The sequence below is a fragment of the Vipera berus genome, assembly GCF_964194415.1.
Source record: "Vipera berus genome assembly, chromosome: 1".
Taxonomy (NCBI): Eukaryota; Metazoa; Chordata; class Lepidosauria; order Squamata; family Viperidae; genus Vipera; species Vipera berus.
Window position 1 is genome coordinate 310,476,851 of NC_138202.1, and position 23,162 is coordinate 310,500,012.

A 23,162-nucleotide genomic window follows, 5' to 3' on the forward strand; every position below is an offset into this window, starting at 1 on the left:
ACTGTGCATATTGATGATGTTGTGGAGAAGCCCAACACTTAAAGCATAGAGTGAGAAAGAAAAGACTGGAAATTTGAGAGAGTCAGAGTAGACTGCAGATTACCATGGGTGGTGGTGGTGGTGGTGGAATGAGACTGCTGTCAATTGTATGTAGGAATATTTATAGACATTTATTTTCAATATCAATATTCCCATTATCCAGACATTGTGATATTTATTGGAACTAATTAGAAGCTGAGTTTTAGCATAATGAGCAACATTCTGAAGAGTGGAATGCTGACTTCTGAAATAGAGAATACATTTATTCAGTTAAACTATATGTTTCAAAGAGAGATTTCGAGTTCCATAAAAACAGCATAAGGGTTATTCCTTTGCGGCAGCACTTTTATGGACCTCGTGCATAATTTCAGTAATAAAAACATGTAAATTCAGAATGAAAATCAAAACATATTTTATAACTCACGTTGATGACATTGTGGAAAGGGATCACGGTGTGCAAGTGGAGACAAATTTGTATAAACCTTTCAATGTAATGCTTGAGTAGTATTAGGAAGCAGCAGTTAACCACCCCCATTTGAAATCTGAACTTCTCAATTTGTTTTTCTTCTTTTAGCAGAAAGGACAATTGTTACGTACATTTCCATAACGTGGAAATGCTTTTTGGTCTTCGGTCTAGGAAAACTCCTGGAATAGTGGTTGCTGTAATATTAGGGAAGTTGAATAGGTGGATGCTCTGTGGAAATGCCTTCTGGAGCTTTTTGTTTTGTTTTGTTTAATAACATATTGTGACTTGCTCTTTAGCCCAAGTGCTCCCAGGGAAGACTAAAATAAAATAGCAACAATAAAATGTTTAAAACAGAGGAGCAGCATAAACAAGCCGGCAATAAAACTGTTCAAAAGGCTTCAGCAGATTTTAAAAGCTAGTCATGAAAAGAAACTGACATAATGCAAGCAATTCTCCCAAAGGCTTTAGGGCAGAGATTCCTAAACTTTTTGCCATCACACCTCCTTTTAGTGTAATCTTAATATACTCACTTCCCCTAAAAATCTAAAGACCAAATGAGGGAAAGGTGGATTTACTGTAACACTATAACTAAAAGGTTCTTCACACTTTCCTGGACTCTTGTCTTTACCTCCCTAAGGGAGGTACACTTCACACTTTGGGAAGCCCTGCTTTAGGGAGCCTGGGAATTATTCAAATCCCCACTGGAAGCAAATTGAGCCCCCACCATTAGTCAACGTGCACTTGGGCATTCTCCTCTGCAGCAAGAGAATGTCAGAGCTTAGTGCAAAAGTGCCAGGCAGTGCTGTTGACTGATTAGCGGGACCTCAGTTCATTTTGTGCAGATTCAAAGCCACAGCTGATAATGTCCTATAACCATGAAGACCTTTTTTTTTAGTAAACATCTGTCTCAGAACATTGAGTCTCTAGGGATGACTTTAAATTTGGTAGATTTGTCTGATAGGGCCTTAAAGTGAGTTGTAATTAATGAAAGAATAATGCAAAATAAACAATTAACTAAAGGTTTTTTAGGCATTTGTACGTTTCTGCTGGCAAATTCTCCAAATACGGTTGATTGGCATATATAAATGTTCAAATTGGGTTGCCATTTTCTTCTAGTCACTTACTTACTATTTTAGGCATGGACTTTGAAGATTCATAATAACATTTTCTCTGAAAAAATAATAAAAATGAAAATAAATATTATGGTTTTTGAACCTATCTTTTGGTATATCTTGTATAATGAAAAAAAAAATTGCAATTATATTAGCTAGATTGGTGTGATGTTCATCCACCCCCCCTCTCTACAACCTTTTTTCGTATTCTTCTTACTCATTTTCTCCAAAGCTCAGAGTAATTTATATGATTGTCTCCTGATTTTATCCCCCCCCCCTGTCAAGAACCTGTAGGTAACTTTGGGCTAGGACAGAATGATTGACAGAAGATAAATGATGTAAGATGAATTTCCATAGCTAAGAATAGACTTGAATTCAGTTTCCTCAAGTTCTAGTCCAACACACTAACATACCAAAGCAGGTAGATTTTGCTTAACCACATAAATCCAAACATTTAACCAAACATTTTTGACAAAATGTTCAACGTTTGGCAAATCCCAATCTATGACTGATAAACCTTCATCTTGGTGGATACCTGTTTCACCCTTCCCCCCAAAAAAATTTCAGGAAACAATAGGTGAGAGTGTGGTAGCTTCAAGTGGCCTTTATCTGTCAATCATATTTATACTCCTTGATAATAGTTGTGATGATTTATTAACCGTAGAGATTCACTCAAGGCTGCACATTATAGCAAAGGCTTCTGGCCCTTTTTTCTGCTTGATGACTGACTGACCAATTTCTGATGAAGCTTGGAAGGATCATAAAGTTTAGCACCATGTCCACTGTGATGTTAGTTGCCTCTATATTTTAAGCTTTCTGTCACAGAAGCTCTCTTGGTGTTGTTGGGCTCAGGAAGTTGCAGTTGAATGTCAATAAGACCAAAGCAATTTTGGTTGATTCATAGCACAAGCTTAAGCATATTCACTTTCACAGATTACATTTGACAGATAGTTACCTTCATCTGAACTCTGTGGTTAGAAGCCTTGGTATACTCTTGACAGAGAGCTTAAGAGTTGATGCCTAATGTTTATTTCATGTCTTATTTTTACTTACCAAAGACTACAAGGGGATGTTCACATTAAAATGTATTTGGGACAGGAATTTCAGTCTAACACCTATTTTACATGGAGTACCATCATGATATGGTTTTGCTAATAAATTAAAAGCTTAGTTTTAGAGTTAGGTAATTTTCTTCTCCCAAAATGCAAAATAATAAATCTGTAAATGAACGAGTACAAAAAATACAAAATTGAAGAGAGTTGATGAGTGAGGAATTCCTAAAAATTTGACATCAGGTATTTCATTAGTTATATGCTGCCCAAAATAAACTAATAATTCAAATAAATATGTTATTTACTTTTTAAAAAAGAGTATTTTTGAACACATACAGTCTAGTGTGTGTGTTTGTATGATTTTGTTGAAATAATTAATTAGGGTAGAGATTCGCTTTAAAAAAAAATCTTATTGATATATTGCACTAGACAATGATCAAGATCAAACAGCCTGGTTCAACTTGATGCCCTCCAGAGTCTTGGGGATTCTGGAGATTCCAATTTCACTCATCTGAATAATGTCACAAAAGTAAAATATAGAAGGGTTGCATAATAAGTGTCTAGAAAACCACATATTAATCAGTTTATTTTACGCTTTGACATAAGAACTGTTCTAGATCACAACTTTAGATGGGCTTCTTTCTACAATAGCAATCAAGCACCACCACAATAACTGCACCCAGTATTTCTACTGGGCATTGTTTCTCCAGTGACTGCTACTGTAAATACCCATAATCACTCTGGCCAATACCTACGATTAGACTGTCTTCCTAAACTTTCTGGGTTTTTTTTTCCAAATAAAAAAGTACAGTATCTTAACAGAAACAGTTTTAAATAGAGATCAAAGGAGTTAGAAGGATTGGAAAGGGAGATGTACTGAAAATGGCTTTTCTGTGCAATGGTTAAAATAACTTTTTAGAGCCGGTAAGAGAAGCACAGTAATACCATGGTTTTCTTAAATGTAAATTGCATTGTAATTCTTAACTAGCTCTTGTACTTTAAAAGTAGTTATTGCATATATTTAATTCTATATAATAATTAATTCAAGACATTAGAAAATGTACAAGCACCCTGCCACTTGTTTTAAAAGGTTTATTTTTATGTGTGTTAAAAATGCTTTAAAAAGCAACAGTTAGGTTGAATTACAAAGTGCCTCTTATTGCTGTCAGCTGCTTTCTTGCCTCCAAAGAACTCACCTATGGTCGAACAGGGTAATGCTGTAACAAATGTACAGCCCTTGGGAAATGTCTTTTTCCTCAGGAGAGATTTTGCTTGCCAAATCCCTGGTAAAAGTAGGTATTCAGAAGCAGCTTTAGGCTAAGACTAAGTAGCTTAGGGTGCCACAGCTTAGAGAGCCCCAACAATAACCCTTATTTCCAAATCATTTTAAAACTACAAATTTTCATATTGGTGAAAATCAGTCAATGTAGCCTTGGGGCACAGTGATGGAATGCATACCTGAAGAAGCAGGGAAATGTTTGCAGTAGGACCATGACTTCCCATGAAGGAGACAGCAAATTCCAGAGAGGGGTATCAAGACAAGAGACTGCACAGTCCTGAACTCAATGGGGGAGGGAGGAAAAGGTTCAGGATAGCCACACCCTGGAATCGCCTGGGCCATATCTCATCAGTTAGAAGGTTATAGCTTTAGTCTGTCAAGATTCTGTCTATTAGGTATAAACAAATAAAGAATTGGACTCAATTGGATCTCACTGTGGTGTCTTTGGGCTTGAGCCTGATAGCACCATGTACATTTGAGGATATATGGAGGTGTTTTTCAATAGTTTCAAATGAAAATAAAAGTATTTTTTAGAATTATTGTATCATGAGTTACTCTGCCCATATCAGTGAAGAAAATGTATTTTCCCAAATTAATAGACTACTTTATTATATAACTTGTATTTAATGATTTGAGTATGCTAGACATCTTGATACAGGCCTGAATGAATCCTAAATCCCTCTGGAAGACTAAATAAAATATTTAACTCTGTCCCTCAAGATCTGTAGGGATTTTCAGGAACCGTAGACCAAATACCATGTCTAAAACTTCCCTGCCATACATTTCCAAAGTCTAACTTTCCTAGAACTCAAACCATAATATTTTCTGTATTCTATACATAATACAGCCATTGGAATCTGACTCATGTTGAAGAGTTAGTTATTCTTTTAGAACCTTAAATTGTCCTAATCTGTTTATATACATGCTTTTGTCCTTTGTCAAATCTGACCTTATTTATATTAATATTGGGTTTATGTTATTTTGTATCTTTTAGGTTTGTTTTTCCCCTAACACAAAGTTGACTAGTAAAGTTTATTGCATCCTTAGTTTTCTGGATTCAGTCTGCTCATTCATCACCTCTCTACTAACATTCTCCAAATATATTTTTAGTTCCTCACTGAATACATAAAGATCAGAGGGTATGAAAGACATATTACTAGTTAAAACAGGACCATAGTCAGCAGACTCATCAGCAATTTTGTTACTAGCTTAGATGTTGCCATTACTCTGTCAAATATTATGTAGATAAATTATCTGAGCAAGCTTGTCCTCCTGGACGTCATTCTTTGATTTCTGCTTTGTTAACATGGTATTTGCATCTTTTTCTGTCTTGTCAAGAACAAGACCCCAGATAAATTCCTTGTGACATATGCAGAGAAGCACTTTCATGTTAAAGTGACATGTTTCTTGTTCTCCTGTATTTGCTATATAAATTCATTATCTCTTGCCAAGCTTTAGATCTGAAAGGTTCCTTTGTGTTCTCCATTTTCATTCTAAATCAAATATTAAAATGCAACAAATGTTTAAATACTTATACATTATACATATACATGTATTCAAACTGGGCATGCCACACAAGAAGTTAATGATATACAGAAAATTGCATAGTAGCAGCTATATAAATGAAACCTTTATGTTAGACTAAACCTTGGGATATGCTGCACGTGCATTAGACGCTACTAGGTGAATGTACTATACTAACATTAATTCACTGGTATTCAAATATTTCATGATATTCTAAACATGAGGAATGGAGAAGAATGTCTTTTTCAGATTCATTTATTGTCTTAGAAACAACTGTGAGTCATAAACTATAGACGAATCATGATACATCATAATAATCTCTTCACATTTAAATGGTTCACTGTAAGGAAAGCATTGTGTGCCAAAATAGAAAATATGGGAAAATCTGGATTTCCATTTGCTACTTCTTGTATGTATGCCTCCAGCAACTTGTGATCTTGTGGCCTTTTAGTCTTTATTTTGTCTTTATTTTAAAATTCGATAGTTTAACTATTTCTTGTATGCCATCTTTTTGAGGTCACATTTGAACCCTTGCAACTGAATTGGATTCAAGTTGAATCAGCATATATATTGAGGACTAAAAATGTGTATCTATTTAAATTCAGAGTTGTATCTTTTCCTGAGTTCTCATGGTAGACACTTAGTCTCCCAAGAAAATACATGTTGAAGTTCAGAAGACCTTAATGAAATGGCATGTGATTGTATTGTGTTGCTACTGCTTTAGTTCCACCTTTACTCAAATGCATCTTTTTCTGAGATTGCAGCTTCCATGTGAACCCAGGAAAAGGCTTCTTCATGGAGCCATTGACTAGGATAGCAAATATTCCCAGACAGGAAATCACTTTGAAATGAAATACTTGTACGTTAAGACTATGATTTATGTTGGTATTTACATTGAGTTCATAGAGAAATTGGTGTATTGATGGAGAAGAAAGTTAATTGAAATGTACATCCAAGAAAATAGAATTGTAAATATAAGAAAATATGATAAATGTTGTTAGGTATGAAATTTTCTTTGTATGATTTCAGAACTTCAGTTAGAGTATCAGACTGAACTTTGACCAAGTTGTTCATCATCACTGACTTTAGTTAACTTCACTTTTGAAAGATTTATAAGCAGAAGCAACTAACTAACTAATTACATAACTAACTAGCTATGTATGGTTGTGGGTGGGTGATGTATTTATTTTGCTCTGACAATTCAACCTGCTTATATGCTAGTCTCAAAAAACATGTTTCTGCCTTATAGCTAATAAAGATGTAAGATAAAGGCTTCTACAGAAGAAAAACAGTTTGCTGGAGAATTAAAATTATGTTTTCTGGATTTAGTGACAAGAATATTCTCCATATCCGATTCAGAGAGACTTACAATATGCCTAGTGGTCTGAATAACAACTAATGGACTTTTAGGTAGCACAAACTCACTGCACAAAGAAGAGGAAGTCAACCTGTTTTCCAAATCATCTGAAGGCAGGACAAGAAGCCAGGGATGGAAACTAACCAAGGAGAGAAGCAATCTAAAACTAAGGAGAAATTTCCTGACAGTTATAACAATCAATGGAACAGGTTGCCTCCAGAAAGTGTGGGTGCTAAGAAGAGATTGGACAACCATTTGTCTGAAATGGTATAGGGCAGGGGTAGGCAACCTTGGCTCTTTTATGACTCGTGGACTTCAATTCCCAGAATTCCTGACCCCTGGTATAGGGGCTCTGCCTGAGCAGGGGATTGGACTAGAAGACCTTCAGAGTCCCTTCCAACTCTGTTATTCTGTTTTCACCACTTCCTTCTTCCTTTGTTTGTTATGCTTTTTTAACCTGTTTTCTTTGTTCTGTCCACTAAAAATGCTATGCCTCTTTCAGTTCACTCCCACCATGAATAACCTATCTGCTGACTCCATTCTTTTACACTGTTTTTTCCCCTCCATTGTGTTTTTTATCATTCTCTCCTTCAACAGCCTTTCTACCCATCAAGATTTCCTTTACTTTGTTCTGTTCCTATATTTCCCTTGAACTCTGTGCTTGTGACTGTCTTTTCTCATTGTCATGTTCTCTGCCTTTGGGTTCTATAGCACTTAGGGGCATGTGTGTATATTTTGACCATATTTATCAGTAACTTTCTGTTTTAGTAATTTCCGTTTCTACCTGCAAGCATGTTGGGCGGTTTACAGGGCAGCATAAAATACAATATAAAAATAATATAGAATTAAAATACATTAAATTAATTAATCCCAATTAAAACAACATTTAAAAAAGCTAAAACCCCTTCAGTCCAGGCCTGATAGATCGAAAAACCAGGTTTTCAGGTCCTGGCGAAACGAACGCAGATCGGGGGCGGTCTAAGTTCCACGGGTAAATCATTCCAGAGGGTAGGCACGCCCACAGAGAACGCTCTTCCCCTAGGAATAACCCGCCGGCATTCCCTAACCGGCGGATTTGACTGTGGATATGTATTGTTGTCCTCTCATCTTCTCCCCTGAGTTCATAAGCAGCATACAAATCATAATTTATTAGACTGCCTCTAGCTCAAGTGGATACCTGGATAGACAGAGCACTCTTTTCATTCTTTACGAGACTTTGCATTCTCATGCTTTCTTCCATATGTGCTTGTTGTAAGCACTTGAGACAGATAATGTTTCCCATTTGTGATGAATAAATATCTATGGACATTCAATTTAGTCAGGAAAACTCAAATGGATAGAAAATGATAATGTAGGTCTCTGATCCAATGAGGCCTCTTTATGCCATATTAAGTTGGTACTTTTTTTTCCAAAATTAGATACTTCATTTGCATAGAAAATAAAGTGGACAACCAACAGAATTTCCTGAAGTGGACCTTGACTCTTACTGTTCTTGTTCTCCTCCTAACCTTACGATGTCTCCCTCCTTCTTATAAATTAACTGGGAAATACACCATACTTTTCTCACTTTAAAGTTAGAAAAAAATCTTCACAGTTAAAGATCTGGAAAAAATAAGCCTATCTTAATGTATACCATTGTAGTCAAAAAAGTCTTTATATTTCTGAAGAATTCTTTCCAAAAGAAAGGGGAAAAAAGAAACAAGATAATTGCCCTTTTCCCCTGCATGCATTCATACGGGTTTTCTAATAAAAACTCTCCTGCCCTCACTGGGAGAAAACCATTACTATTTATAATACTGGAATGAGAGATTACGATACCAGCAAACTCATTTTTACCTGTGACCACTGCCTTATTAACCCCTACACGGTTCATTGACCCATAACCATTGAGTTCTTATCCTTTGATGTAATTAACCATTGCACGTCTAAAGCAAAGCCTCAAGGAAGAGGAGATCAGATGGTATTGTACTTACTGCATTTAACCTCTTTTTTATATATGTAAGTTATTTTTTCTGTAGTTTTTAACTCTCCCCTTGCTTTTTTCTATAATTTATTTTCATGAACATACACATATAAATATGTGTATGTATGTATGTGTGTGTATATATATATATATATATATATATATATATATATATATATATATAAATCTCTCTCTGTGTGTGTATGTTTGTGTGTGTGTACACACACATATACACATGCACACACACACACATACACACACAGATACATAGTACAGTAGATGGAAGAGTTTTTAAATTATTCCTGCATATGTCATTTAACATCATGATAGAATTATTCTTGCATGACTGATGGCAACTTTGCTACCATAGCATTTACCTTCAAAGAACTTTAGCCAAGAAGCTATCAATTCCTTTTATATTATAAATGAGGTCATATCATATGTGGCACAGCTAAGTTATGGAATATATTCATCTCACATTTATTTCATTTTAGCTAGAGAAAGGAGTGAAATAAAGTGATACTAAATTTTACCACCATTATTTTGGCTTGGGTTTAGAAGTGTACGACTAGACGCCTGACTTTTTTACTTCTAGAAAGACCAAAATATTTCTTGAATGATAATTTGGAGTTGGATTTACTTCATGTTAATATAAAAAAATCATTTAATTGAATGACAAATACCTCAGCACAAATAGTTATGAATTCTTGTTCATCTTAGGCTTTATTGAAAATTCAGTGGTCATATTGTTGATAGTGCTTTTCATATATTAAAGAATAAAAGAATCAGGAGACTTATACATTTTGTAATCCATTGTACAATTCTTGAACAATGTAGATCTCTTTTAAAAAAACTGGCTTCTAAAATCAGTTTGCTTCATTTAGGAAGCTAGTATTTCAGTATAAAAATAATGTTTCAGTAATTTTCATTTTATTTCAATCTGTATCTGTATAATTGTGAACAGGTTACCTTCATGAACCCAAGTACTCACAGCTAGTTAAAAATAATAAATTCCAGTCAAATGTTAATATTTGGAGATAATGAAGGCTAAAATAAAACATGTCATCCTTGAATGTTTTGATTATATAATAGAGAGCCATTACTAATTTCTTATCACCCCTATTACCTATGGTGTTTTTTTGCATCTATTGTCATCAAAAACTTTCTTGATTTGTTGTCTCTATTAAGCCATTCAAGGAAGCCATAGACCTGTCATTTTGGTCATAACCTTAATCTGTTTTCTCACCTTGAAATTAATGTAGTGGCTATTCCTATAGACTGAGCTTATTAGAAGCTGAAGTATTGGGCTGAAGAAAAAAAAAACATGGAGAAGAGGAAGGATGGGGATACAACACAAAGATTTTTTAAAAAATAATTCTATTAATGTGAATTACATAAACTGCATGAAAGAACATACATAGAAAAGTCTACTAAGACTGCTTAATTACATATTATTTATAAATTGTATCTCCTATCTTTTCATTGTTAAAAATTAACCTTTAATTTAGTTTATGGATTGTGTGTTACTGATAGGTATTTCAATGCTTTGATGAGTTTGAGGTCAATTTACATGTATGTTCTTTCAATGGTACATACGTAATGCATACTTATAGAGTAGTATGCTGATTTTAGAAAACTGCATACTAATGTTGAGTTAATTGATGTTGATCCTATGATATTGATGAGCAGGAAAAACTACATTTCCCAAAATGTATTGATTCTTATTTATTCTTGTACCGTTTACTTAGAAAATTGTGTATTATCAAATCCAACATGGCATGTTTTCCAATAATCACTAAAACTATGTGTTCAGCAATAGCATTAGCACTTAGACTTATATACCACTTTGTAGTGCTTTATAGCACTCTCTAAGTGGTTTACAGAGTCAATATATTGCCCCCACAATCTGGGTCCTCACTTTACTGACCTAAGAAGGATGGCAGAGTGAGTCAAAATTGAGCAGGTCAGAATCGAATTACTGGCAGTAAGCAGTGAGTTAGCCTGCAATGCTGCATTCTAAACACTGTAGCACCCACATAATAATAATAATAATAATAATAATAATAATAATAATAATAATAATAATAATAATAATAACAACAACAACAACAACAACAACAATAATAATAATAATAATAATAATAATAATAATAATAATAATAATAATAATAATAATAATAATAAAGTTGGAAGGGACCTTGGAGGTCATCTAGTCCAGCCCCCTGCTTAGGCAGGAAACTCTATACCATTTCAGGCAAATGGCTGTCCAGTCTCCTCTTAAAAACTTCCATTCACAGCTTCTGGAGGCAGGTTGTTCCACTGGTTAATTGTTTTAACCGTCAGGAAGTTTCTCCTTAGTTCTAGGTTGCTTCTCTCCTTGACCAGCTTCCATCCGTTGCTTCTTATCCTGCCTTCAGGTGCTTTGGAGAATAGCCTGACTCCCTCTACTTTGTGGCAGCCCCTGAGATATTGGAACATTGCTATCATGTCACCCCTCGCCCTTCTCTTTGCTAAACTACACACACCCAATTCCAGCAACCGTTCCTTATATGTTTTAGCCTCCAGTCCCCCAATCATCTTTGTTGCCCTTCTCTGTACCCTTTCTAGAGTCTCGACATCTTTTTTACATCGTGGTGACCAAAACTGGATGCAGTATTCCAGGTGTGGTCTTACCAAGGCATTGTAAAGTGGTATTAGTACTTCATGTGATCTTGATTCTATCCCTCTGTTAATGCAGCCTAGCACTTTGTTGGCTTTTTTGGCAGCTGCAGCACACTGCTGGCTCATATTGAAGTGATTGTCTACTAGGACTCTGAGATCTCTCTCACAGTTACTACTATTGAACAAGGTACCACCTATACTATACCTGTGCATTTGATTTTTCCTGCCTAAATGTAGAACCTTGCTTTTTTCACAATTGAATTTCACTTTGTTAGATAGCACGCAGTGTTCGAGTCTGTCCAGATCCTCCTGTATCTTAAGCCTAACTTCTGGAGTATTGGCTATTCCTGCCAGCTTGGTGTCGTCTGCAAATTTGATGAGTTCCCCATCTATCCCCTCATCCAAATCGTTAATGAAGATATTGAAGAGCACTGGGCCCAGAACAGAGCCCTGGGGCACCCCACTACACACTTCTTTCCATGTACATGCAGTTCCATTGAGGACCACACACTGAGTACGGCCTGTCAGCCAGCTACGAATTCATCTTGTGGTGATGCTATCTAACCCACATTTTTCTATCTTATCAAGTAGTAGGTTGTGATCTACTTTATCAAATGCCTTACTGAAGTCCAAGTAAATTATATCTACAGCATTCCTCTGGTCCACTAATTTTGTCACTTGGTCAAAGAATGTAATAAGACTTGTCTGGCATGATCTGTTTTTGACAAACCCATGTTGACTTTTAGTGATGACTTTGTTTGCATCAAGGTGTTCGCTGATTTGTTGTTCGGTTATCTTTTCCAGAATCTTCCCAGGTATTGAGGTCAGGCTGATAGGTCTATAGTTTCATGGATCTATTTTTCCCCCTTTTTTGAAGATGGGAAGTACATCAGCTCTCTTCCAGTCCTCTGGTAGTTCCCCAGTGCTCCAGGTTCTTTGAAAAATATAGTTCAGTGGTTCTGAAATCATGTCTGCCAGTTCCTTGAGAACTTTGGGGTGTAATCCATCTGGTCCTGGTGATTTGAACTCGTCTAGGCTGGACAGGTGCTCACTTATCATTTTCTTGCCTATCTTAACTTGCATTTCTATTCTGTTTTTTATGGCGCTGGTTTTGGTAGGTTGGACTGTTTTTTCCCCTTTGTGTAAAGACAGATGCAAAAAACGAGTTAAATAGTTCTGCTTTCTCCCTGTTGCTTGTCACCTTCTTGCCACTTTCCCCCACTAATGGACCAATCATTTCCTTAACTTTTTTCTTGTTTTTTATATGTTGAAAGAAGCTTTTTTTGTTATTTTTGACTTTGGTCGCAAGCCTTAGTTCATTTTGAGCCTTAGCTTCCTTCACTTCATCTTTGCAGGCACGGGCTATTTGCTGATATTCTGCCTTAGTTATGTGCCCCTCTTTCCACTTCTTATACTTGTCCTTTCAGTTTATCAGAGAGTTCTTTATGCAGCCATGCTGGTTTCTTTTGAGAGCTGTTGTTTTTCTTCTTTGTTGGTATTGTGCTAGACTGGGCCTTTATTATCTCACTTTTCAAAATTTCCCAAGCTTCTTGAGTTGTTTTCCCCTTTAGGATTCTCATCCATGGAATTCTTCCCAAGGTCTCTCTAAGTTTATTGAAATTAGCTCTTTTAAAGTCCAAGACTCTAGTTTGGCTGTGTTCTATTGCTTGTGCTTCCAGAATGTTGAATTCCAATATTGCATGATCACTTCCCCCTAAGGTTCCTGTGGCTTCGACACTTTCTATCATTTCATCTCTGTGAGAATTAAATCCAATATGGCTAATCCCCTAGTTCCCTTCTCTACTTTTTGGGAGAGAAAGTTGTCTGCTAGGTTTGTCAGGAATCTGTCTGATCTTCCACTTGGTACAGAGTTTGTCTCCCAGTTGATATCAGGGTAATTAAAGTGTCCCATTGCTATTGTGATGTGTTTCCTACATACCTTAGATAGCTGACTAGCAAAACGTTCATCTATTTCCTCTGCTTGGTTGGGCAGCCTATAGTATACACCTATGGCAATGTCATTTTTTCACCTTTTATATTGACCCAAATGCATTCAAGTTTACAGTTTTCATCATTGTTGTGCTCTATTTCTTTAGCTAATAGCACAGTGGGAAAAGGGGAGTTTTTTTTAAAAAAAGGGGGTCCAAACCAGGTTTCCAGGTAGAAACAATAAAGACAGAGAGGACAGCAAGTCCCTCTAAAATAGACATATCTTCTAAATTCTGAAGACTAACTTCTTACCCAAATTCAGATAAGTTGCTCTTCTGCTTGTAATTATTATCAGTCCAGAGATACAATTGATTTGCAGATCTGCAACCAACTCTGAATTCACAGAAAAGGACTACATCTGAGTGTCATAAGCATTCCAGTAGCAGCCTGTACCCTAATTCCCTATCTCTACAATTACAGATGATCCTTTAGAATGGCCCAAAATGTATCTGCATTGGTGTAAAAGAACCATTTCCTTTAAGAGTTTCCAGAACTGCAGCAGCTGTTGAACTCAGATACAGAGATGCCTTCTTAAGTAAGAGTTCATGATTATGGTCTTTAGGTTTGTGGGTAACATCTTGTATAAAGAAGATCTTAATAATCTAAGAACTCATTGAAATGTAGAAGTGCTTGAAGAACCTTATAAACTAAATTAGGAAGGATCTGAAAGGCATTCAATAGTATTCAAGAGATTCAAGAGTTTTATCCATTTCTTTAATCAGTAGGCAAAGAAACTGGTTCATAGAATGTTTTAGATGGTCCACTGGACCAGATTGTGTCAAAATCCTTGCACAGATTTGACAGATTTTTATCCATGATCAACTAGACCAACTGTTTAAGTGGAGCTTAAATATTCTTAGCATACCAACTTGTGGTCACATCATCTATTTCATAATTCTGAAGAGAACACAAGTACCCCATGGACTTTGTTGGCTCACTTTTGCTTTACTCCTTTAAACAATGTGTGAAAAGTGCAGCTCCTTTTAATCCTGGCATTCATAAATTAATACTGAAAATGGAAGGCATTCCTAATTGGACCTCTATATGTATAAAATTACTAGTTACTGTATATCTAAAGTTATGGAGCCCTGATTGTATAATGCTCTGAGATAGACAAAAGCATGAAAGGTTGCCCACTAATGTATGCATGTGCTTGGAAGACCCTTCCAAGGTGCAACTTTGTGGTGTGTTTTGATTCAAGTTCATCTCTGGACATATGCAACACTTGATGAGAGACTTTTTCCAGTAGGAGAGATGCAGAAAGCACCTCGTATACTACAAATTGTACATAGCACCTGTCTGCTGTGTGTAGTCTCTGGAACTGAACCAAATTATGCTGTTGAAAATCAGCAAATTACAAAACAGCAGCAGAGGAGTTACCCAATAATTCTGTGCCAAAGAACATAGGAAAATTGGCTTAGCATGCCAATTTTAGTTTTAAATCATCCTAATAAAAAAAAAAAAACACGAATTGTAGGCCTTTTCTTAGATTGCATTACAACCCTGTGGCTCTTGTCCTTTGAAAAATGGAGACCCGTCAGCTTTTTAGGATCGAAACTCACCTGAAGACCAGCAATGCTTGAATATTGATAACATAAATGTAAATATAAAATAAAAATAAAAGAGCCAATTGGTGCAGAAGGAAAACAAACTAGTAATCATTGATTTTAACATAATATGATATTTTGGGCCACTCAACCATCTTTTTTTTGCTTCATTCCTATAAATACTTGATTCAGTATTAAAAATGATAGGAGACACTGTGGTGTGTAATTCAAGCTTATTGTAATTAGCCACTTAATAGAGGTAAGCAGGCTAATCCTCAACCCAAAGCACAAATACTCCTACCAAGGAAAGTTAATGTAAGGTGGCTTTCATTTCCGACTTTAAAAATAAAGGTGCACTTAAACTTGTAAAAGACAACATTTTTATTTGAATGATATGACAGGACTGTCACTGGACTGTTACCTGCTATAAAGAAAGCCGAAGAATTATTACCTTTATTAGGCCGGTGACACTGAGCTTTAGCCATACATTTCTAACTTCTGTCCCTCTACAGAGACAATTTTCTTTTCTTAAATAAACTGTCATGCTAGTGTTAATATATTGTTGGCTCTCTCATACTCCGAGAATACTGCTGATATAAAGCATGTATATGTTAGATTGGTAATAGTATCTTTAGTGTAGCTGACTAGAACAAATGCGTTTCCCTCATGGCTGTGCTAATGTGATAAAGGAAAATTGGCTGTTCATCAGCTTTTGGCTGGGTAAAGACAGTGAAGATGGAACCACATTCTTTTTTATGCATTAATACCACTGAGAACTTTCCACTAGTTGTATTTCATGTTGCCTGCGTGTTGTGTGCAAAGATGTTGTAAAACATGAGATAATGCTACAAATAACAAAGTAGAAAAGCCTGTATCTTTTATAATGATAACAGTCAAACAGCAAAAGACAGTAACAGGCTATAAAAAAAATCTTGAGATGGAAAAAAGGAAAACATGGCAAGCAATACCCACTTTGATCCACAAAGACATTTTATTTAGTTTTGCTTTGTATTCTTTCTTTCTTTCTTTCTTTCTTTCTTTCTTTCTTTCTTTCTTTCTTTCTTTCTTTCTTTCTTTCTTTCTTTCTTTCTTCTTCTCTCTCTCTCTCTCTCTCTCTCTCTCTCTCTCTCTCTCTCTCTCTCTCTCTCTCTCTCTCTCTCTCTCTCTCTCTCTCTCTCTCTCTCTCTCTCTCTGTAAGTAACTATTGGACAAATAATGTTGGTTCTGGACCCCCGAAAGGATCTTGGGATCCCACAGGAGTCTTAGGACCACATTTTAAGAAACTGTGTTAATGGATAAAGCTAATGAATAATATTGGATAATGTTCTCTCATTTTTGTATGCAAAAACCAAATTATGCTGCTAGTCATGATAATACTCTTCAGATTTTTCACCGGAAAGACAATGAATTCATATTTTCTCAAACCCATACAATATTGACTACTTCCGGAAATAAAAAGAATAAACCCAAGGACCTATATTTTCTATTTATTCAGTGAAAGTGAGTTTTCATAATAAAAATCTATTTCTACCAATAAAGGAGAATATTTGTAGCTCAGGGTTGAAATGAAATCATTTCAAATCTATTTCTATTCATTTCACAGTTCCTTCCTTAAAATTTTAGAAAGCATAAGCTGCCTGAATCATTAATGACAACAATTTTGGCTTAATTTATAGATAACTGTAGCTTTTTATATTGGTCAGAAATGTATGTGGCTGTATTGACATTAGAATGGTACTTTAAACACTTAGTATGTGTTGATTTTCCAAATGAATTTTGCAAAGCTTCACTTTTGCTTTTGCACTGAATTATTCTATCTTTTCATAACCTTTTTGTTTCTTTTCACACAGTCAGTTTTCTAGGATGCAATTATTCCAGTCCCATTTGATTTGATTAGAGTGGATATCAAGGCAGATTAAAGTACTCTAGCTTTTCTCAGCATCTATTTGGAAAGACAAGTCTTCCCTTTAAACTCACAAGTACTTCTTTATATAAAATGGAAATAGATTTCTACAAACTGGCAACAGTAGGAACAATAGCCATAGCCAAATCTCTCTTTAAAACCTCCACCTTCTTCCTTAAAACAAGCTGTGCATCAGTAAAGGACAAAAGGTTTATTACATGTGATTATTTTTTAAGAGTTATTAAAACAGACAAAATGATCCATTAGCATGTACGTATATGTCGCTGCATTCAAACTGTTGCCCAGGTCAGCTTTAATCATGGTGCATGTCAGAAGATACGAACATCCAGCTTGTCCAGTAGCCTCTTGGTAAGCTTCAGAATGTGAATGAAGAATCACATTTATTGTACATCTGGAGTAAATACTGAGTAATCAGCTGTGCAAAGCAACATGTGAATATTGTTTGCTAACATGGAGAATAATATGTATGTATGAATATGTGTGTGTACACACACACACACACACACACACACACATACATAGACAGAAAGAACATTATACATACACAACACTAGCGTTTTAATGAGCAATACATTACCAGATGCAAAAGGATAAAACTTTACTGTATATGTGTGTGTATGTGTATATGTATATACACACACACATACACACATACATACACATACACACAAACATATATACACACACACAAACACACACACACACTAATACACATATACATAGAGGGAAAGAACATTATACACACACAACACTAGCATTTTAATGAGCAATACATTACCAGATGCAAAAGGATAAAACTCTGCCTAGAAAAGATTACAGTATAATATAAAATAAAAAAACAAAAGAGGAAGGGAAACAGTAGTTATCTTGAATTTAGGTCTAGCTCATTGGTAGCACATAGCTGAATTTGGCTTATCTAACAAAAGCAAAGTAGGATCAAATCTAGTCTGTACTTGGATGGGAAGCCACCAGGGAATACAGCTTGTAGCCTACATGGGAAGTCAGAACACATCCCAGAAGATGGCAGTAGTAAATCACTTATGTATGTTGCCAATCAGTGTTATCTCCTGGAGTCAACTCAATTTAAAGGAAGATTTTTGTAGGCACCATGGGCAACTTTATAAGAGTGATGGGGTCTCTGGAATTGCTTTTATCACTGAATCATCTAAAGTTTTTCAGCAATAATTTTATGATATTCAACTATTCACTATAACTTTTTTGTAATCTTCACTGGTTCTGATAATGTAGAAAGTTGTGTGGAATATGCTATGATTTCTCCCCTTGAGGCATGAAATGTGCAGTTGCCCTTTCATTAATTTCCCCTTTCTCTCCCTGATTTACATAAAAATTGGGTCCTGGTTATTAACACATTGTTTGTTAACAATAGAGCTCAGATTAGGTTAGAGACATCTAGGAACTGTTAGCATGGTATACTAAACAGTATCATTCTTTATTTGTTTAATTAAAACAATACTTACTTACTTACTTACTTACTTATTTATTTATTTATTTATTTATTTATTTATTTATTTATTTATTTATTTATTTATTTATTGAACTTATATACCGCCCTTCTCCCGTAGGACCCAGGGCGGTTCACAAGGCAATTAAAACAACATTACAATACAAAAAGTTAATAACAATTAAAATAGATTAAATTATCCTTGATTAAAAATCTAAAACCCCTATCACTCTGATTAAAAACCCAATTACAATAAGTTAAAAATTAAAATTAAAAATTCTCAGTTCTGGCTGGAAAGCTCAAAGAGCCAGGTCTTCAGGTCCCGGCAGAACAAACGAAAATCAGGGGCAGTCCTGAGCTCTACGGTTATCCTTTCATATTACGCACCATTGCAATATCATATTTGTGAATAATCTGACTACTCTTCCTGCATGAAACACACCTCGATCCCAAATTAGGTAAATAATGTTACATCAGATTGAAACCATTACAGGGCTTTCCTGGAAGCGAATTTGGATATAAGATGGATTTTCTTGTAGCAAAAAAGAAGTTTAAAAGAGATTCATGGAACACAGTAAGTGGAAAAGCAAAGTACCCAATATTTAGGATTAAAATTCTAAAATGAAAAATGAACAACATTGCTGAGAAGAAAAACATGTAGCTAATCTTCAGGGAGAACATGGGAATCTTGGGAGGTTTGGTAAAATGAATTAGTGGAGTTGGAGAGTCAAGCTTGGTTGCAAACTCACAGAAGCATTAGCAAGTATGGAGCAAAATTTAGTTGTCAGACTTTTCATATTTATATTATTAGTTGGAAAATATTTTATTCCCATTTAGATCCTTTATGTTGCATAGCCGAATATGGCTAACACAACTGAGCTGGAACACACATCATCTGATGAACACCACAGACAGGTAGAATCCGACTGCTGTGTATCAACTTTAGTTCAAAAGGTTACTATCTTCATGGGGAGAAATGTGTTCATTGTTTTGCTTTTCCTTCAGTAAAAAACTGGTCTAGAAAAAAATCAGAAGCACTGAATAAATAAAGAAATAGATGGTTACTGAATGTAAAGGAAGGTGCAGATATTGCAATTTCAAGTGTTTTCCTGTTTATCAGGTCTTTTTAAAGTTGTATATCAGATTACGTAATTTATTAAGAGTTAATGTGCCCTTTACTCCATGACTTTTCCCCAAAGTGCTAGAAAGTAAAATTGGTAAATTATGGCTAAAATTCAGTTATTTCAAATTAAATGTTTCCTGCGTGCACACCATTGAAAGATTATTCACAATTCCTTTCAATTCACCATTATATTATTATTAAGTTTTAATAAGATTGACAGTACTTTCAGATTCTTGAGTAAGAGCTGGATATATTCTAATGTTGCATCTTAATGCTTTCTCTACAAAGCACAGTACAGTATAAGTTTCCATAAGGATCTCAATCCAAGTTCACCCATAAAATGTGATTTTGCCTAAATTGAAACCTGCAAAAAGTAGCTTAAGGGAAACTAATATCTTGCTAGTAATCATGCTAATTATTATTATGTTTGACTCATGGACTTTAACATATGATAGAAGATAGGGATACTATAGGAGAGTGTGCTACTTGTCAATACATCTATGAAGGAAAATCACTTCCATTGTGAAAATATACCCTTTGATATACAGCTAATCCTTGATTTACAATAGCAATTGGAATTGAACTTTCTGTCACTAAACAATGAAGTCATAAAGTATGACTGGAATGCTTAACAACAACAGTCATCCTGTACTCATAGGAAGCAGAGGAATATTGCAGGATAATCTTCAATATATTTTCTTTTGGCTTCTTCTGAGGGGAACCTCTCCACACCCTGAGGGCACAGATAAACCTCCAAGTGGCCTCAATGTGTCTCAGAAAGAGTGCTAATGACCAGATGACTGCAAGGAACATAAATCCTTCCATTCCCCACCATTCAATCAGAACTGAAGAGGTTTCTTAGATGAGAAGCAAAACATCTTGAAGGAAAAAACAGAAAAAGTCCAGTTATCTCTTGAAAAAGCACCTTTCACCTCATCCTTGTTATCTTTCCAGAAATCCTTGAAAGCATGGTTGTGCCAGCAGGCTTGGGGATCACAAGGATATGATGATTTAATGAAATGGCTACATTACTTTTTACATAATTTTTCCCAGCCAACTTGTTACTAATAATATTGTTGATGTTTGCTAATTCTACTGGTTTTAATATTTTGATTTTATGATTACTTTTTAATTGTCTGCTGCTAGAGTTACTATTCGATGAGATGTGTGGCTATATAAATGTAATAAATAAATATTGTTTCATATATTTTTAATGTTATCATCAAAACACCAATAGATATACCATAGGTACAGAGATAACCACATTACGCTAGTGCCAAATGTTATTAATATATGTGAAATTCTTGGAATTAAAAATATTTTTTTAATTTTATAACATTTTGAACTTTTGAGGCTTCCTTAATTTAGCTATTGAGCATATTTCTGTTTTCATAAATGAATTTAATTTTTTCTAATGGGAAATGATTAATAAATACAAATTGCTGTTCTTTACTTGATTATACTGAAACATTTGGTAAAGTAGCGTGTTTCCCTGAAAATAAGACAGGGTCTGCTCCAAAAGACACAACAGGGCTTATTTGTGGTTAAGTATTATCTTTAGGGAAATACGGTACTAAATGCGTCCATCTGGCTGATGATCTTAACTGGGGCTTATTTGGGCAGTAGGGCTTATATTACGAGCATCCTGAAAAAACATGCTAGGGATTATTTTCCAGTTGGATCTTATTTTCAGGGAAACACGGTATATTCCAAGCTAATTTGACAGAAATGTGTAGGATTATTGTTTTTTTACAAGACTTTCTATTGCACATGTCAATTTATAGGTCCATCATGACAGAATTAGTTTCTTTATAAATGGTTTGGAAGATGACGATACAGCCTTTGATTCCAGAATTCTCACAGGGCTAATAGCAGATCCATCTGTTGGTGGCGTATGGAGAATTGGGCAAAATTTAAATGGTGAGTGGTTTTGAATGGACAGACATTATAATTATAACTAAAAAAATTAGATTGCATGGCTATGCGATGTTCAACAACCTCATTATTATTATTATGGTTTGTCACACAGTTAGCCAGATGTTTACACAAGATTTCACACTTTTATCCATCTATTGAGCCCTTCCCAAAGACCTGGGATAGGCAGATGTGGATGTTTGATGGTATTAAAGGTATAGTCGCAGGATGTAACCTGTTCCAAGTAAAGCTGCTTTTTATAATTGACTGGTGGTAATTTTGTCAATGCCAATGGTGTCCAAGTGGTGCTCCAAAGGTTTTGGGATTATACCTAAGGAGCCTATTACTACTGGTACTTTTTTGCTCTCTTACAGAGCAAACTTGCCATAGTTGTTCTATTTCTATTTGCAGATTTTTTTGTCTTTTGTGATTAACGCCCCCCCCCCCCCAGTTCTTTCTCTTCTCTTCTGCTGTTTCCAGATACTGCAATGTGCACTATCCAGCTCTTTATCTTTCTTATCAACATTTGTTAACTCTGGGTGTTATATGAATGTTTATTGTCTCTTTGAAATCTAAAATCCTAGAGCACTTTAGCTTCTTCATTTTCTGTGACTTTGTCCATTTTGTGATCCCAGTAGTTCTTGCAGATATTCCACACCCACCTTGGTAAGCAGAGTCTCTCAATGACACTCTGTGGATGAAGGGCATGATTCGTTGTCTTTATTTTGATAGTCTTCCTATCCAGAGTGTAGACAACAGTATGAAGTCAGAGCTGCCAGTTCTTTAGCTGGTGCTGGGCTTCAAATACAACATGAATGCAGCTTGGATAAAGGAGGTAGAATAAAAACGAAGCTGAAATAAAAGAATTTGTAATAACAGTTTTTCATTATTTCATTTTTCAGATCTTGATACTTTTTTATCTGCTCCAATTCTTTGTCTTCTATTCTACTATCTCTAGGTATTGACAGGTCAATTTTCTACACTTTCCTCTTTTGAACCAGTGTTAAAGCTGGTTTATGAGACAAGATCTTATTAGTTTTAGTATTATCTATTTTGCCTCACATCTTTCTCTAGATATATAGATGTTTTATTTATCTCTTCTACTTCTGTTTAACAGAGGCTGCAACAGTAATTTAGAAGTGTTGTTAAAAATAATCCTAAACAAATTTCTATGTATGACCATTTCCTACTTTTGACTACCTGAAGGCAAGCTGATAGTACAGTTGGGAAGGAGGTAATCATCCAGGACAATTCCGAGCACCTCATCCTGTGCAAAAGCAATTGTTCAAATAGATAAATTGGACAAAAAATAGGATCTGTTGGATGAAAAAAAGGATAATTTTCACTGTAGCAATATTGAGATTTAATAAATAAATAAAGTATTCCCTCTATTTTGTAAGCTACTATAGACAAATGATAGAAATGTATGTATGTAACTGGACTCTGCAGTCAGATTTTTTTCAAGTCATTATGCTGCAACATGCAGCCTTTTAATAGTGTCATCAAACAGTCCATTCACTGTACTTAATATCATGCACTTTATTCACTGCACTTGGTACAAGTACTCTGTTTAGAATGTTACTTTAATATAACTATAATTGGCTAAACTACCTTTCCCATTTTTTTTCTTACATTCAATCATGTCTAATTCTTGAGGATTTCTTGGCAAGAGTTTTTAGAAGTGGTTTGCCATTTCCTCCTTCCAAGGGCTGAGAGAAAGTGATTGGCCCAAGTCACCCAGCTGGCTTTA

At 35.2% G+C, this 23,162-nt stretch overlaps 1 protein-coding gene across 1 annotated transcript in view; it reads left to right on the forward strand.

Moving 5' to 3' along the window:
• The window catches only part of USH2A (usherin), a gene marked incomplete at both ends in the record, with an annotated part of 493,855 nt that overhangs the window by 14,537 nt on the left and 456,156 nt on the right, over nucleotides 1-23,162 (forward strand). The window contains one exon of the mRNA XM_081312822.1: nucleotides 21,283-21,418. Within this exon, the coding sequence (XP_081168948.1) occupies nucleotides 21,283-21,418 (136 nt within the window). The remainder of the gene's footprint in view (nucleotides 1-21,282; nucleotides 21,419-23,162) is intronic.